This window comes from Triturus cristatus, chromosome 9 (assembly GCF_964204655.1).
Source record: "Triturus cristatus chromosome 9, aTriCri1.1, whole genome shotgun sequence".
NCBI classification, from domain to species: Eukaryota; Metazoa; Chordata; class Amphibia; order Caudata; family Salamandridae; genus Triturus; species Triturus cristatus.
In genome coordinates, this window is record NC_140592.1 from 516,425,363 (window position 1) to 516,442,875 (window position 17,513).

Genomic DNA, 17,513 nt, shown 5'->3' on the forward strand with positions numbered 1-17,513 from the left:
CATAATCCATGCACAAATGACAATACTGTTGCTAGTAAAAACAATGTTGATATAAGTTATGACTTAAGCAAACGTAAGCATGTCAATACCAGTAAGAACAATGTCAATGTATGCTATGACAACTGTATGCACAATGTTAAGGATGTCAATAGAAATTATATCAGCAACTGTCATATTAGTTTTAGGCATTCCAATGCTGTCATATTCACCCAAGGTGACCTCACCATCAACCCAAGTCAGAGATATGTAGTCAGACAAGTCCTACAACCCACAACCACGCATATCGAATACCAGGTCACAGGTGGGGTCTCTCTTAACCTAAAGACAAACGGCACCAAGGGGAAACCCTGATCAATCCCATAGATAGATTGCTGCACCGCAAACAGCTCCGAGGAAATGGCCCCAATAAAACACGTTCGGTCAAGGGCTCACATTCCCCAAAATACCAGAAAGCTAGATGCCACATGTAGACCGCAAAACTCAACCAATCAGGACACGACATGCACACCACACGTAGTGATCCTGTGCTCCTCATGCTGGACATCTGGACACACACACAAGCCCACTCTAGCTTTCCCTGAAGTCAAGAGCCATCTGTGTCTTTATTCGATGCCCAGGCTTGTTGATTTACAACTGAGATGCTTTTTGGAATGTAGATTTTTTTTTTATTGTACCTCATGAACTGTATATAACAGCACTCAAAACGTTGTACATGGAGAGACTTTGAGCAAACACTCTGTTGAGGCTCTCTCGACTGCAGCGTTTAATTAAACTAACTTGTTTCTGTTTTGCCAAATGCCTCTTGTCTTTTCATTTATTTAAGGTAAACTCATATCCGAGCAACCATAGCATATATCTTCACTAGAATACAATCAGAATCAGATCCCAAGCATAGGTAATTTCAAGAGCCGGCTTTACAAGTTTATTAGACTCAAATTCTTTCTTGCATTTCAGGGGGGCCGTATGCTGCATATATCGCTCCCGAATCCAGAATCCATTAGCTAAAGGACGAGCAGGCAAAGAAAATGTATAGGTACTTTAATATCGTGGTCACTTTTCTAATAAAAAAAGAGTGCATTATCTGTTTACATACCACTGGAGGAGATCTCCATCCCAAGAAATATACAGCATCTCTGAAGTGGCACGACAGATCAAAATGAGAGAAGTAAAGGCTTTAATTTGTAAACCTGTTCAAGAGCTCTAGATCATGGTGGCTACTAGAAACATATATTTTAATAGCCTAGACACATTCTTAACATTTTGCATCAAACCAAATATGAGCTGGTACAGTTAGGGAGTGCCTTCAAGTGTTTTAGGGCTGCTGCAAAGGAGAAGAGGCGCTCTGTAATTTTGTTTTAGGTAGTGTGTCAAAACTAAGAGCATTTTACACTAAAGTAGATGCTCTGAAATATACCAGGAGGTTGATGGATAGCCAGAGATGTTTTTTAAAAAATGGATGAAATTCCTTAAAAATGTATTCTTCCACTTTCTCAGTGCCATGTCGGATCCTGCCACCACAAGAGGGCAAGGTCATAGGTAGGGACTATTTGAACATCATATAATCACTTTACGTCCCCTCCTTGGCTTGACTGAAAGATAGAAATACCAAAATAACACCCAGTGACTCAGAAAGTAGGCTCCAGGACCCAACAAGGACCTCACAAAATGCAACAGGGAAACTACCCATCAACTGTCTGTGTTTTAACAGTGTGACTGCCCTCGCTTTGCTCCTTGAGGGCTATGCAGGTGTTTTCTAAACCCTGCACATAAAAACAGATTGGAAATGTAATCTCCATGGCAGACCAGAGCAGAAATAATTAAGCCAGTGATGTTTAAGGAAACTTACCCGGTCTGAGTCCTTTGGATCACCATGAGATTTCCCGTCGGGGTTAAAATGGTCCCCACATCTAGGACACAAGTCAGAAAACAGATATTACACTGGGAAACAGAATTCTCATATGTGCAATGATGTTGCCAATTCTGACTATAGACTACCACTGGCTTCATTTCCAATCTACATAATTTCCATTACTCTTAATACTGCCAAGCTGCGCAGAGGAATATTTGTTCAGTGTTTGATTGTATATTTGCTTTTTTTGTATAACACACTTCCAGCATTGTTAGGACACAGTAAGCCTATTTCAATAATCGCCAATGGGTAAAACAAAATGCTTTGAGACAGGTCCTGTAGGTAAGAGGGAAAATAATTTGAGAAGGTGAACCCAGAGTTTCCTGCAAATTTTGGAAGAGTTAAGGTGATAAATTCAAATGAATTATCACCAGCCCATATTAAAACGCTTATTACTTTGAACATGATTAGAATCTTCTTTCGCATGGCACTAATTAAAAAATATAGCATGCAAACACTAGGAAAATATCACTGTTGTTATTGCAGTCCTGTGCGACCTCATCATTTAAAATAAGAGAACCAAGTTAAATTTGCAATATGAAATTGAACTTGTGGCTGCCTTTTGCTTTTTAGATGCATCTTTTATTGAATGTTCCTAATAGCGTGAAGCTCAAATTCGCAGGTATAATTTCAAACATGTCATTTATTCCAATCTGCAGAGAAAAATGTTTGATACTACTACCTAAAACAGTTGAAAATAACAAAACGCGACTTATGGTAACTTAAAAGACTGTAACATCTTGCAAAGTACATATGCATTATCCTTTTACCAGTAAGTTAATTTTTCATGTCTGGGGGTTATCTTTGGGTGAGACGTCTTCTCATTAGGCTTAAACTTAAACTGTGCCATATTCACCACTGTTACTAGGTCTAAGTCTCGATTTTGATCTGCTGGTGTCTGATACTGTACTGTGACCTCAGGGTGCCATCATATTTATCAGTTGTAGTGTTGTGCAGTGTGTGACTCTTTCCATTTACCTCATATATTTCAATTTACTTGTGGACAATCTCAGTGCGAGTGCTTCAAGAGTCGACCAATTCAATGTGATAAAGAAAAAGTTACTTACCATCGGTCACAATATTTCTGGTGGATACATAATACTCATCGTCTTATGAATATGTGTCCAGATGGGAGAGAGCTCGGGGAAACCTTTCCCCTAGCAATAGCTCTCTAGCATCGACAGGTGGTGCAATACAGCTTAAGCTGAAACTCTGCATGCCAGATGTGCCATCAGCGTGCATTTGGAGCCAACCTGGAGGGTTTTGCCAGTCCCTGGTACTCTTTCAAACCACTATTGAGGCATGTGGACAGAAATCAAGACAGCATCAACAACAGCGACAATTACAGCACATATGTTTGCATACCATGGAATCTTGTTATGCGTGACACTAAATCATTAGGGGAGGAGGAAGGACAGTGACCAATTTCCAGAAAGAGCATGTATCCACCAAATATATTGTTACCAAAGTTGAGTAACTTATACTTCAACGGATACATCTTCTCTCAGATGTCTCAGCTTATGAATGAATCCACAGCCCTTGGAAGTGGGATTGAGTAATGTTGATTAACCATGCCAGTCATGCAACACAGCCCTGGCAAAGAAACTCAACAATGTAGGCTCTACTCTACTGAGAGCCATAGAAGCAGTTACAACCCCAGAGGAATGGGCATGTATGCTCTTCCGAGGATTGTTTGTAGCTAAATCATAGCAGATCATGATACAGAGGATAACCCAATACAAAATGGTCTGTTTGGTCACTGCCTTACCCTTCTTAGGTAGGTTCATGAAGTCCACAAAGAGCTGATGATCTACACTAGCCTTTCCAGTGCAGCTGATGTAGTAGGCTACTTCATGCATGGGGTCCATTCTGGACAGTCACTCTTCTTCCTTGTTTTGATAAGGAGGAAGAAAGAAAGATGGAAGAGTAATATACTGCCCCATATTAAAGCTTGATCAAACCATTGATAGGAATGACAGGCTAGTAAGGAGGACCAACTTATCCAGGCATAATGCTGCAAAGGGAGGATAAACTGAGGGACTAAGCTTACCAACACTACAAGCAGAGGTTATTGCCACCAAGAGTACTATCTTCAGAGTAAGAAGAAAAAGAGGAAAACTGTTCCTCAGCTCAAAAGGGAATGTCATCAAGAAAGTGAATAAAATATTCAAATTCCACTTAGAAACACTGAACAGAGTGCGAGGAGACGGGTAAAGTTAACCGTTTTGAAAACATATCACTAATAGTGATCTTAAGAAGGATTGCTGATCAGGAAGACACATGATGGCTGACATGGCAACCAAATAACCTTAAACTGTAGCCACTGACAGACCATGGTGGTTAGGCGACAGTGTATGCCACTATACGTGGGAAAGGCGAGACTGAAGAGCATTCAAGCCTTCCAATTCACACCACTGAACAAACTTGCATTTCTTAGTGGACTTCCTAGTCACTTCAGGAGGAAGATAAAAATACTCTACTAGTACTGCTCAATCTCCACTAGTGGAATCGTAGAGTTTGGAGAATGGAGAAGTTGACCTGACTATCATCCTGCTACAAGATTAAGTCCACTGTGTGCGGTAGAGGTAGCCAAATGCTTAGATCCAACAGACTGGTGTGTCATATCCTCATAGTACAAACTGGGGCAATCCGATATGCTCAATCCTCTTTCATCTTCTGCTGGACCTTTGACAGATGTGAAATTGATAAAAATGTGCAGAGGAGATTGTTTGCATCGCAATTTCCTCTGCATGGTGTATAGCCCAAAGAGCCACACTATGCGTATCTGGTATCCGGACTTTTGATTTTTGGCCCTGGCATCTCATTTGTCTAGCATGTCTACAAACGCCTAGTCTTGTACCTGCCAATAGGTGGTCTTGATCTTGTCCTCTGATCAGGTGGGGCACACTAAACATGTGCTTATTTACTAACAGTGGATTACTGTCCTCTCATGAGTTTAGCATATAGAGTGGTGGTGTCAGCGGGTATTTTTGAGAATCTATAGTGTGATCTGTTCTTTTTGTCTTAAGTCACTGCAGTGGAAGCCTTCTTACCACGCATGTAAAGTTTAGTTTATATGCACTTATTCAGTTCAGTGCGACCGCTTGGTCCGGAATTGTACGTTGTGCGTGTGATGTGCGCTGCCCATGGTGTGTGTGTGTGTGTGTGTGTGTGTGTGAGTGTGAGCCAGCGTCAAGGAGGCTAGTGGGATAGGGATCCATTTTGGATACCCCTGGCCTGGTTTTACACAAGATGGAGATGAGGTTGTGTCCCCAGACAGTGGAGGGAGATCTAGAAACTTAAGTGCTTGTTGTGGAGATAAGGATCTGGTATATATTCCGATAGATCTTTTGCTTAGCAAGAAGCTGTTGATTAGCCTTCCTGAACACTGCCCTTTGTTAGGATGCGGGGGTTGGTGTGGGACTGCAGTCTCAGTTGGGCAAGGTGAGGAAACCTTAGTGGGCCTGGCTTTTGTCTTCCCTGGTTTGCCTTCAAATAGACTGATGACAGTCATGTATAGAAACCTCAAACCTCTTAATGCCATTGTTGTGGGTGCTCCAGGCTGACGACTACTCTGATGTGAGAAGCATCACTCTACACAAAGGTTGTGTTTGGAGTACAGATGAAAAGCACACTTAAAAGGGGAATCACCCTAGACAACAAGTAACTTACCTTGGATAATGCTCTTTCTGTTGGCTACTCTGTCTAACCGCAGATTCCTCACCTTGTGACTATTCTTTAGACAGCAGATTGGATCTGAAAACTTTTAGAGCAGTGCTCCTGCGCACCAGTATGTGGCATCATGCAGTTCAGTGTCAACATCATTCTGTTCCAGAAGTAGCAAGTGGAGCCACATGAAAGCACAGCCCATGCAAGCTGAAGCCAGTTGCTTTCTTAGTTTGCCTTGCCATCTGATGCAGATCCCAATGACAGATTGGCAATACCATTGTGCAGATCTCTACATTGGTACCTTTTTACATAGAAAAGAGTCCAGTTCACAGAACCATGAGGTGGAGGGTCAGAGATTAATCTGCAATTAGACAGAGTACCCACCAGAAGGAGCATTTCGAAAGGTAATTAACTTGTCTTCTGATGGATACAGGTAACTGCAGATTTCTCACCTAGTGAACAGGTACCATACCAGTAGCCCCCTAGGTGGTGGGTCTGTGAATTAGCTCACAAAACAAAATCCTGCAGGACCAAGGTGAAAGGGATACACGTTAAAAAAGTAAGAACAGAGTTTATATCCCACTGTGACATTCCAAAGGGCTTCAGTGGGAATAGATGTTGCAATCCTTTCAAAAATCTCACCACAAGTGATGATTTAAACAATGAAGGCTGGCCTGGTAAGTGCAAAAAAAAACAACAGAGCTGACAAGTAGCCTTTAACAGTACCAATAGTAAGTCCCTGCTGAGCAAGGGGCAAAACAAACAACAAAACATCAGGCAACTTGGTCTGCAGCTGGGTCAATCTGGTGAATATCACACCAAACAACAAATATGTCCCAATAACTAGTGTACACCAACGTTGTACAGGGACACTTTACCGCCAAGATGACAACAATAACCTCGGGAGAAAGGTCAAATGAGGTCAGCTGTCACTGCTCAATCTCCAAGCATGGTGATGCAGATAGCACAGGCCCTGGTGCAGCAAACTGGCATCCTGCTGTGACAGAAGTTCCTGCTGGACCGGCAGCTTGTTTAGAGGACAGATGCTCATGCCCAAGAGTTCTAGATACCTCACTCTCCTTGTCCAGTCCAGTGCTACTAGAATGACTTAGGCCCAGTCATTCCTGACATTCTCCAGAACTCTGGATAGAAGAGGCAGCATCAGGAAGGCATATAGGCGTCCTAAGCTCCACTTTAGGTGAAATGTGTCTAAGTGAAAGATCCTTCATCAAAGTGCCGACACTGGGCATTCTGGGTGGTGGCAAAAAGATCAAGACTGGGTTCTCCCCATTAATGGAAGACACCCTGCACCAGCTCTAGTTGTAACTGCCATTTGTGTTCTGCTATGTGTTGGTGGCTGAGTTTGTCCGTCCTGGCGTTCAGAGATCCTGCCAGGTGGTTCACCACCAGAGAAATTTCCTGGAGGTCCAGCCCCTTCGCCTCTTTGTACAGGACTCAAGGCTTCAACCGACCTGCTTGTTGCAGTACCACATGGTGGTGGTGTTTTTTGTGAGCACCTGCACCAGCCTTTCACTGATGGTGGGCAGAAGGTCTTCAGCAAATCAACCTAAACTCCAACAAAATGATGTGTAGTTGAGCTTCCACCGGAGACCAGAGACCTCTAACCAGATGGCCTTCCTAACCAGAAGCGATGCATCAGTCAATACTGTAAAATCTGGGTGGGGTAAAGAAATGGGTCTACCACTGACCCAATTGCAAACCAGCTGCAACCACTGTAGGTCTTTTGCAGTCTCCTCCGAAATTGGGAAACAATCCAACAGATTCTCCTGGTGCTGTGCCTACTTGGACTTCAGGTCCCACTGCAGAGTCTGCATATGTCATCTGGCATTTTTTACCAGAAGGATGATGGAAGCCAACAATCCCAGCAGCCTCAAGGTCAGTCACACTGAATCTACCAGGACAGTGGCTGAAACATTGGGATCATAGCCCAAGTGTCTAGGAGCACACAACCGTACTAAATCTAGAATTGCTCAGTTGAACTGGAGCATCTGCAAAGGAATTAGGTGTGACTTTGGCACAATGATAGTGAATGCCAGCAATGTTAGGAGGTTTGCGGTCGTCTAAAGATGGTTGATAACTGCCTGGGGCAAGTATGCCTATAACAGCCAGTCATCGAGGTAGGGGAAAACTGGTACCACTGACCTCTGAAGAGGTGCTCTGCGACCACTGCCATCCCTTTTATGAACATGCAAGGAAACACTGTGAACTGAAAATGCTCCTGCGCACTGTGAACTGTAGGTAGTGCCTGTAGAAAAGAGATATGGAAATAAGTGTCCTGCAGGTCCAACGCCACCATCCAGATTCTGTGGTCTAAAGCAGACAGCAAATGGGCTAGCGTGAGCATTTTCAATTGGGCCCTCCGAAGGAAGCCTCTGTCCTTCGGCACAAGAAATTAGCAGAAGTAACACCTAGTTTTTCACTTCAGAGGCCAGAACCCTTTTAATGCCCCTTGGCCAAAAGGACCTGCACTTCCTGCTTCAAAATGGACATGTGGTCCTCCATTAGCTATCCTAACGGTGGTGGAAGGTGCAGCAGTGTAAAAAGAAACAGACCCGGCTGACAATTTGGAGGACCCACTTGTCTGATGTAATGGCTCGCTACCCTTGGAGGTATTAGAAATCCCTACCAAGGCATCAAAACAAGTGAAATTGCTGATGGAACTGTCAGGATGGGGCCTACAGGCTAAAAGAAGGGGCTGTGGCTCTGCTTTCTTTAAAAAGTTCCAGGGCAGAGTTGGCTTTCATGCCAAAAAGGAGAGATAACATGGAATGTCTATCAGAGATGCTTGGATTCTGGAGAAGGCCATAGACCTGATCCAAGCATGGCACCAAAGTGCCATATTCCAAACCATTGTCTGACCTAAACAGTCGGTTGTGTCCAAGCCAAAGAGAATCCCAAATTTAGCTGCGTTATGGCGATCCTGGATAACTTCGGTAGGGATGTCCAGAGGTTGTCCGGACTTACCAGTAAATACCATGTTCCATAGTGCATCAGAGTAGCCCCACGGAACTAGCTTGCATTTACTAAGCATAGAACAAGGTTTGCAGAGGAAAAGATATGCTTGCCAAATGTCTATTCTTTTAGACTCTTTATCAGGTGGGGTGGTGGAGAAGACGTTGGGGTTTACCTTACTGGTGGACGCCTGCACCAAGAAGCACTCTGGTGTGGGATGTTGTGTAAGAAGGTGAGGGTAGCCTGGTTTTGGTCAATGGCATCAGGCAACATGCAAATTAACTGGTGATCCCGAACATGGTTTTGCCCAAGTGCCCAAAAAGGTATCCATGAGGGCTTCATTAAGTAGTAATAGAGGTTCTGTAGGCCCTTGCCTTGGCTAGAGTACCTCTGCCAGGACATTAGTCTTCACCCCAATAGTAGGGAGTTGTAGATCTAGTACTTCTGCTGCCCTCTGCATAACAGAGAAGGAGGTGCTTTCTTCAGTGGTAGGGCTGGGGGGAGAAACATGGCCAGTATCTGGAGAAGTTTGCAGGGCACTTGCATCTTGAGGTTCCTATACCAGTTTTCCTCATAATATTAAAAGACAAAATCATCCTCTTCCTCAAAATTGTCATTGCCTGAATTGGTATCGAACTGATAGTGCAAAGTTGGAGCCCTAACACAAAATAAAGGCAAGGTATCAGAATCCGAAGTGTTGCCGGCTGGCTGTACTCCAATGGCTTCAGTTCAGGTAATGGATTCTGCTCAGAGCTGAAAAGTGCAACGCGCTGCGTCTCCTCCTCCAGTCAGCGGCACTGGCATTGATGCGAAGGGGACTGGTGCAGTGGGTGGCACAAGAATCAAAGTCGGCACCATAACCAGTGCTGAACCCAAAACGTGTTCATGGGGCACAGATGACACAGAAGGAGAACATGCTGGCAGCAGTCCACCTGGAGGCTCCTAGCAATTCTTGGGGCCGGAAAGCGCACCAGAGGGAACCAGTAAAATGCTGAAAATGCACAGCATGGCCTCCTTAAAATCCTCCACTTGCCTTAACATTGTCCATAGGGTGCATCGAGACTCTGCTCCGATGGAGATCCGGAGCGAGACCAGGTGGCAAGTTGACGCTCCTCGTGCCATCTCTGGAGTTTGAGAATGGTGGGAAGTGGTAATTTCCTACTTCAACTTCTTTTGTTTCTTCTTGGACTTTCCCAAAGACTTCAACTGCGATGATGATCTACCATGGGAATGGGACCTTCCTTTCGTATTCGACCAGTCACGGCGTGAAATCTTTCAATGCTTTCTGACATAAAGCTTCGCCTCGCAGTCCTGATTGACATTTGAATTCATCTGGGTGCAGTGGTCACAGGCCCTGGAATCGTGCGCCGACTCCGGAAACCATAGACACGCTTCGTGAGGGACTGTCACAGACATCTGTTTGCGAAAGTCCCTACAAAGCTTGAACACTGTTGTCACAGCAGGAGACTTTTTCCCTTACACGTTGGAATTTGTTTTTGCAAAAAGGTTTTTGAAAAACCAAGGAGCAGATCTGGATCTGCATTTGAAGGCGTGGAAAGAATGGAACTGATGTCAGCTTGCAAGGGTAGCTGACGCACAGGAGTTCTGCTCTAAACGTTTCCGGATCTAGTCTGATGCATGGGGAATATTCACTAGGTGTGGAATTTATGGTTAGAAGTATCCATCACAACAATTACTTACTTTTGGTCTTGTTTCCCTGGTGGATACTATAACCACAAATTTCTCATCTTTAAAATATTCCTAGATGCAAGACTGGCCCGGATACATTGTCAAGCAATGATTTAAGACATCAGTAGGTCATGCTGTGCTGCTCCATAGTTACTCTCTACCGAAAATAACTAATGGGTGACACTCCCACGCACTGAATTCAGTTTCTTCCATCTTTCTCCTTCTGCACCCTCAGGCACAAAGCAGCTCAAAGTATAGATGATAGTGTGTAGATTCCTAACGGGAGGCCTTTTAGATGTTGAAAAGGCCACTCCACAGAACTGGGGGGAGGGAAGTGAGGAGTCTGCAGCTAGATAGGGAATCCACTAGAAAAAGCATTATTGAAGGTAAGTAACTTGTTCTTCTGATGGATACTTTAACTGCAGATTCCTGACCTTTAGAAAATATACCATAGCAGTACCTCCCAAAAAAGGTATGGGCCTTGATTACGGACTCAGGCAAGACCGAGACAGCTAAATGTCCCTCACATCATATTTGATTGTCAATGTAGTATTATTTCATTAGCGTTTGCACCAACACCAACGTCACAGTGTGGAAGATGCCTGAATCATGTACACCACGTACCAGTACAATGGTGGTTACTTAGGCCCTGGTGGAATGACCTCACAGCCTTTCAGGGACTACTGTGTAGAACAGATTTTCATGCAGAGGACTATCCACTGTGACAAGGTCCTTTTCTGCACCACCTTCCCTTTCTTCAGTCCAGGAAACCTAAAACAGCAGATTGTCGCCCCACCTCACCCCTCGAAAGGGGAGGAGGGTAGCTGCTTTGGAGGGCAAATGCTTAATCTCAGAAGCTCCGAGTACCATCATCTCTTGGCACAATCCGGGGTTATTCAGGTGATTGGGGCCCGGTCTGTCCTGGTTTTCCCCAGAATCCAAAGCAGGAAAGGGAGTGTTTTAAGCTCTGTGTCCCATTTCAGTCAAAACATAAGAGCCTTAGGGGGAACTCCAACAAGCAAAGGTTTTGACACTGTGCATACACTGCACATATGTGATATTGGGGAATAAATCTAGGCAGGTTGCACCCCAGTAGTTGAAGATGCACTGCTTCACTTCTGGGTGAAAACACCACTTGTGCTCCACTAGATGACATCTGCTCAGCTAGTCCACTCTGCATTGCACAGGGTCCAGGCACCCACATTTCCCTGTTCATTGCAATACCACATCGTAGTTGTGTTATCCATGAGGACCTTAACCAGCCTCCCCTTTATTGAATTGAGAAAAGCTTTTAGTCACAGATGGATCATTCAAAGCTCCAGAAGATTTATGTTGAGCCGCTTCGAAATTGTAGTCCAGAGGCCCCTGATCTCCACCTCTCCCAGATGACTCCGTCTAATTTAGCGGTCAAGAGTCTGTCATAACCCTGTTTGAGATACTTGGGGATATGGGTGTACCGTGACAGGGAGGAGAACCTCTTTGAGGGGAACATTATCAGAGCCACCACTGCCATTCAGTCGCGAATGGGCTTCTGGAGGACCCTTCCATTGGCCGTCTCGGATAAGGTTGCCCTCACAAAGATGGTGATCCTCCCTCGACTCCTTTATTACTTCGCTACCCTGCCTATTTACATTTCACCACATACTTTCGTAAGTGGGAAAGGACAATCAGGGATTTCATTTGGGGAGCGTCGACACAGAGTCTCTTTGAGGAAACTATATTTGTCAACAGGGCAGGGAGGGCTAGCAGTACCCAATTTCGAACACTATTATCTAGCCACACATCTGCAATGGATAGCCAGATGGCTGTCTTCCCGCCACCTGACAGATACAGCCTCTTTACAAACTCCAATATCACTCCATGCCCTGTGCATTTCATCCATGTGCGAAACCTGGGGACCTGGGGTCACTATTGCCCAATAGAACATATAAATGCTACCGCAGATGCCTATTTCTCACTAGAGGCACTATACCATACGCCCCAGCCATCCCCTTACTGGGGGCGCCGCGGGGCAGCACATACACCACAGCAGCTGAGCTGCAAGCTGAGACACCCCGGGTGTTCAATACAACGGGGACCATTTTCTTGATAGCTCGCTCATCCCGTACTCAGAGCTTATGTCTGAGGAAAATATGCAGCCTGGACAATTCCTACTACATCATGAGCTTATAGACTTTCAGTCTTTTAAGTGGGGAAACCTGGCTTCAGAACCGCCCATGCTTCACACGATACAATACCTGCATGTGATAGGACATGGGAGACATCTGACTCACAGCAATTGATCTGACCCCCCTGAGACAGCATTGAGAGGACGATCGGGGGCATGCTTTCATGGACAAGGAGTGGGTGACTACTTGGTAGGGGCTGACATACGTACCTCGTAATCAACAATTCAAACAGATTCAATACTACACCGGGCATACCTTGCCCTGGCCCAGATTAATAAGTATTTTCACCAACAGACACAGCCTGCCCCAGATGCCTCTTAACGGACGCAGACATATTATATATGTTATGGCATTACCCTGCTCTAGGCAAATACTGGTCTAACATAGCAGCCACACTGGCCACCAGCACAGGACGCGACATTCCCTTCCGTTGGGAGACATACATTAGACTTGGGCCTGGTAACAGCAAAATGCTTGATCACCAAAAGATGAAAGTCCTCGATAGCTCCCCACACAATAGCTTGGCAAGGATCACTGCTTAATTGGGCTAGGGCAGAAGGGGTGGCTTTACGTAGAGAAGATCAACTGGGGCTGCGCAAGTTTCCCTTGGCTAGTAACTGGGATGCCATAGTAGCAGCTTACATGGGCTAGTGACAGTCGCGGAGAAAGCACAGACTGAGACGCGACGCCAGACCATCCAACACTCAGGCTCAACTGGTGCACATGTAGAAGCCCTGGAGGGACAATGCCCTACTGACATAGGCTAGGCATTGCCATCATGGGATTTATAAGCAACTACCACTGACATGGTTCTTACTGGACACTATAACAGGCAACAGGTCTCAGGCAATCTCCCTACCCCTGATTATTTTGCTTTTTTCCCATTTTGTTGTAACCTAATCCCACAGTTTGTACGAGTGGGGCAGCATACTCAGCTGATAGGCGCACTGGATACCGCAACATCTCACTCAAATCATTTTACTACCGTAATGATATTCGCTAAGTATTAATCTAAGCTACCACAACCGCAGGTTACTACCGTACTCTGTATCATAAGCTGCAATAACCTAATGCTATAATGGTATATGATACCACTGCACTAATGTTCTTGTTTGGAATGTTTATGCAAATAGAAAAGAAAACAAAATGTGTCAATAAAAAGATTTAAACAAAACAAAGTCTGTCACAACAACCCTGAACTGTGGTTGGGGGTGGTAAGGTAGCTTGCCACAGGTCAGGTTAATGCTCGCTAGCCAGCATTTCAGATGCATCTCTTGTGTGATCTGAATGGTGCTGCAGAGGCAGCCATGAGGCTGGGCCCACTGAGGTCTGAGGTTCTGCTGCAGGCCCACATTTATACCATCTGGTGTTTGGAATTAGGATGATGCACAAAGCTATGAGTGCAAGAAGCTTCACAAAATTCATCCCTGAGACCCAGGCCTGAACCTGACAGATGAACCTGAAACAACAGGATCATATTCTCATATCCTAAAGGCTTGCGTTTTGCTGCAGGAGCGAGAAGGCCTTGAATACCACCGGGTCCTGGAGAGCCCCAATTAAGTGAATCCTCTATGTGAGACTTAGGTGAGACTTTGGCTTGTTGATAGTACACACCCATGATGTCAAGAGATCCACACTGTGCCACGTGGAAGGGAGCTCTACTGAAAACAATTTCTGGATTAGGTCTGGCATCTGGGAGCATTCTAAGGTGAGGAATCTGAAGTTAGAAGTACTCATCAGAACCAGTTCTACATTTCCAGACAGTGTATCCATATCTTCTGTCTCACTTTTGTGTATTAAAGTGGGACCCCACTATCCCACTTGTCCAAGTCCTCTATAGCCAAGAAAGTAATCTGCACAGTACTTAGAGGGGGACTGTGCAACCAAGGCTGATGTGTGTCTGAAAGCTAGTATTTTAGAGGTGAGAAGACATCACTTGAAGTCTGGATCTCTTGCTGAAACAGCTGTATGCCTGCCCTGTAGTGCCTATACGCCTGTCTGCTTGTTTATCAAGGAAAGGAGCCTGCCAGTCCTGAAGGAGAGTGTTTGTCTAAAAAAAGAACAAAGCGCCTGTCTGTGGGGCATCCAAAACAGAACTGCTGAAGAGCCATTTGCTGGTCCTGAGCGGGCCCGCAGTCTCTCTGTGTCAGTTTCTGGTGGAAACTACATATCCATGTCCGCAATTTCCAAGGTCCGGCTGAGGCTGTGACTGTGCATCAGGATCGGCCTGTGTAAGGCCACAACTGCCAGCTTGGGATCACCCTGTGCATGATTGCAACTGCAGTGTTATGACCAGCCTGTACATGGCGGAGACATGCTGAGTGACCAGCCCATGTGCGGGCTGAAACTGCCTGTGCAGGGCTGCAGCTACTGAAGTTGTGACCAGCCTTAGGTGGCTGTATTTGCTGAAGTGTCACATGGCCCTTTCCGGGCCCCAACGAGGACCTGTTGGCTCTAGTGTGGACCTAGCACCAAGACCAGAAGCCAGATACACTCTCCGTGCATCCTGCCAGTGCTGCACCAAGCCAGAGCTGCCGTATCCACTGCTGCCACCGAAGGACCTGGAAAGGGCGCACTTCCTGCTGGTTTCAGTACCCATATATGGAGGTGATCAATCTGCACCAAAGGAATATTCATGCTACTAATCCATTTACCACGGAAGAAGGGACAATCCAGAACAAGGAGAGTGCATGGACAGGCGAGAAAGCAGGAAGGAAGCATGAGAAGGCACAGACCTGATCTGAATAGTGCACAGGAACAATACTTTTTCATCTGTTGAAAATAGTGTGTAGAATTGGTTTCTAGTGTGTAGTAATAAAAAAATATATTGTACAGCAAAGCACGTGGCTGGACATTTCTTTGCTGATTTGTTAACAGAGTGTTGAGCTCTGTGCTTGAACATCCCAACACTACTTTCTGGAGAAGCCTTTAACTTCTTGCCATCGAAACCACTGATAGTCAAGTGTGGATGAGGTTGTTCTTGGCCTAGTTTTAAGAGCCATACTAGGAAGGACCCAAAAACATCAGAGGCAAAAACCTCAACCTGAATGGTTTAGGTCCAGTTGCCTCATCTAACGGAATCTGACATGAGACATCAAGACCAAAGGAACATGAAGGCATCCCCACAGAACCATTCAGATGGAAGTGTCTGGCACAAAACTGAGGGCACTTCCTGCTCTGGGCCATGGCAAGAAGATCCACCTATGGACACCGCAATGAGGAAAAGAAAAACCTCCATCACATTGGAATGTAGTTCCTTTTTTGTGGTTCTCCAGTGAGAGACAACAGAGTTTTCATTTCCATGCTGATGAAGCCTGCAAGGTGAGAAGCTTCCAGGAAAATTCTTTCTCTCGCACCCGTTGCCACAAATGAATCACCTTCCAGCACAGGGTTCACAACCTCACACTGCCCTGTATATGAATATAATGATTGGCGGTGGTGTTGTCCACCAGAATTAGAATGGTTCTCCCTGAGATGGAAGGGAATAATGCCTTTGTGACAAAGCAGACCGCTCACAGCTCCAGCACATTTATGTGTGAATGCTCCTATAATTCATACCAATGGCTACACACTGTTATATAGCCCAGATTGGAACCCCAGGTCAGCAGAGGCATCTGTGTCGACAGACGTCTGCACTTTAGGGCTGAAGGGACAATCCACCTAAAGACTGGAGGTGACCATCTACCAGTGCAGATCCAGATGGACCGAATTGAAAAGCTTAAACCGAGGCAAGAGGCTACCTTGGTATTGGAGTAACTGCTTTCTTTGGTACCACTCTAGTGTGCTCTTCAGCCATTATGGCATGTGGCACCCACAAAATGCAGGAGGCCATGAGGCCACATTATGCTCACAACTGAGATCTGTGTCTGGGTCATAAACATCAGAATCAATTCCCAAATATCCACAATCATCTGAGGTGGAAATAATGCCTTCATGCAGGTCATGTCTAGCACTGCTCCTATCTAGATTAGCCTGGGAGTGGGATGAGATTTTGGGATACTGATAGTAAAATCCAAGTCATGGATGAGAGCCATAAAGGGCTCAAAGTGTTCTTCGATTACCGTCAGGGAGTTCTGTTTTATCAACCAGATGTTCAAGTATGGGAATATGTGAACTGATAATCGCAGAGAAACTGCCACAGCTGCAGAACATTTGTAAAGAAGCATTGTGCAGTCATCAGCCCACATTGTAGAGCCATGAACAGATAGTGCTGGGAACCCACAGCGAACCTAAGGCAATGCTTGTGAGATATGAATATCAGTAGATGGAAATGGGAGTCCTGGAGAGCCGAGACATCAGGTCATCCAATCCCCTACATTTAGGAGCTTGGCTCAGGGACAGCATCTTTAACTTGTCCTGAAGAATGAACAGGTTCAAGAGGCAAAGGTTGAGGACTGGTCTCAGGCTTCCGCCCTACCTGGGAATGGGAACCAGGAATTAAAGTGAATAGAATTCAGTGTAATTTTTTTACAGAGGCACAACCTCAATTGAAGTAAACTCTTAAGGTCCGACTCCATTTTTGAATAGGCCTCGACACAATCTTAGTTACTGTTAAACAAGGAGAGGAGTTGGCCTAAAAGCTATGGCAGTCGACCTCGAATCTGGGAAACTGGGTTTGAGTCTCGGCAATGACGCTGAACATCCTGTGATTCTGGGCAAATCACAATCTCCCTGTGACTAACAAAAATGAATGTTTACTCATGTAACGCAACTGGTGCTATGTAAAGCGCTCTGATACCAGATACCTTTGGGTCAAGTTCGTGCTATATAAAACTCTGTAAAAAAACAAAATCTTTCCAGAATTATGCTAAATCATTGTCATGTCTGCCATTGACCAGATGTCATCTGACCTGATCTTTGAAGGAACCATGAAAGTGTCAATTCATTGGGCTAATGACATAGATGTAACACCAGATGAGACATCAGTCTGGGACAAGTGTCTACTTTTTACCATGTCAATGTCAAATAAGAACAAATACAGACATTTAGCTAAAATAGTGTAGTCTGAATTGACGTCCTTTCACCTTATATCTTAATAAGGAATTACCTAGGATGCACACCGAGATGCACATAATCTATGTCAGACATTCCTAAACTTATGTCAG

At 45.0% G+C, this 17,513-nt stretch overlaps 1 protein-coding gene across 1 annotated transcript in view; it reads right to left on the bottom strand.

The window, feature by feature from the left end:
• Positions 1-17,513, bottom strand: part of CCS (copper chaperone for superoxide dismutase) — an 884,312-nt gene that overhangs the window by 249,814 nt on the left and 616,985 nt on the right. Inside the window, exon 5 of the mRNA XM_085625499.1 lies at positions 1,847-1,907. Coding sequence (XP_085481625.1) covers positions 1,847-1,907 — 61 coding nt within the window. The remainder of the gene's footprint in view (positions 1-1,846; positions 1,908-17,513) is intronic.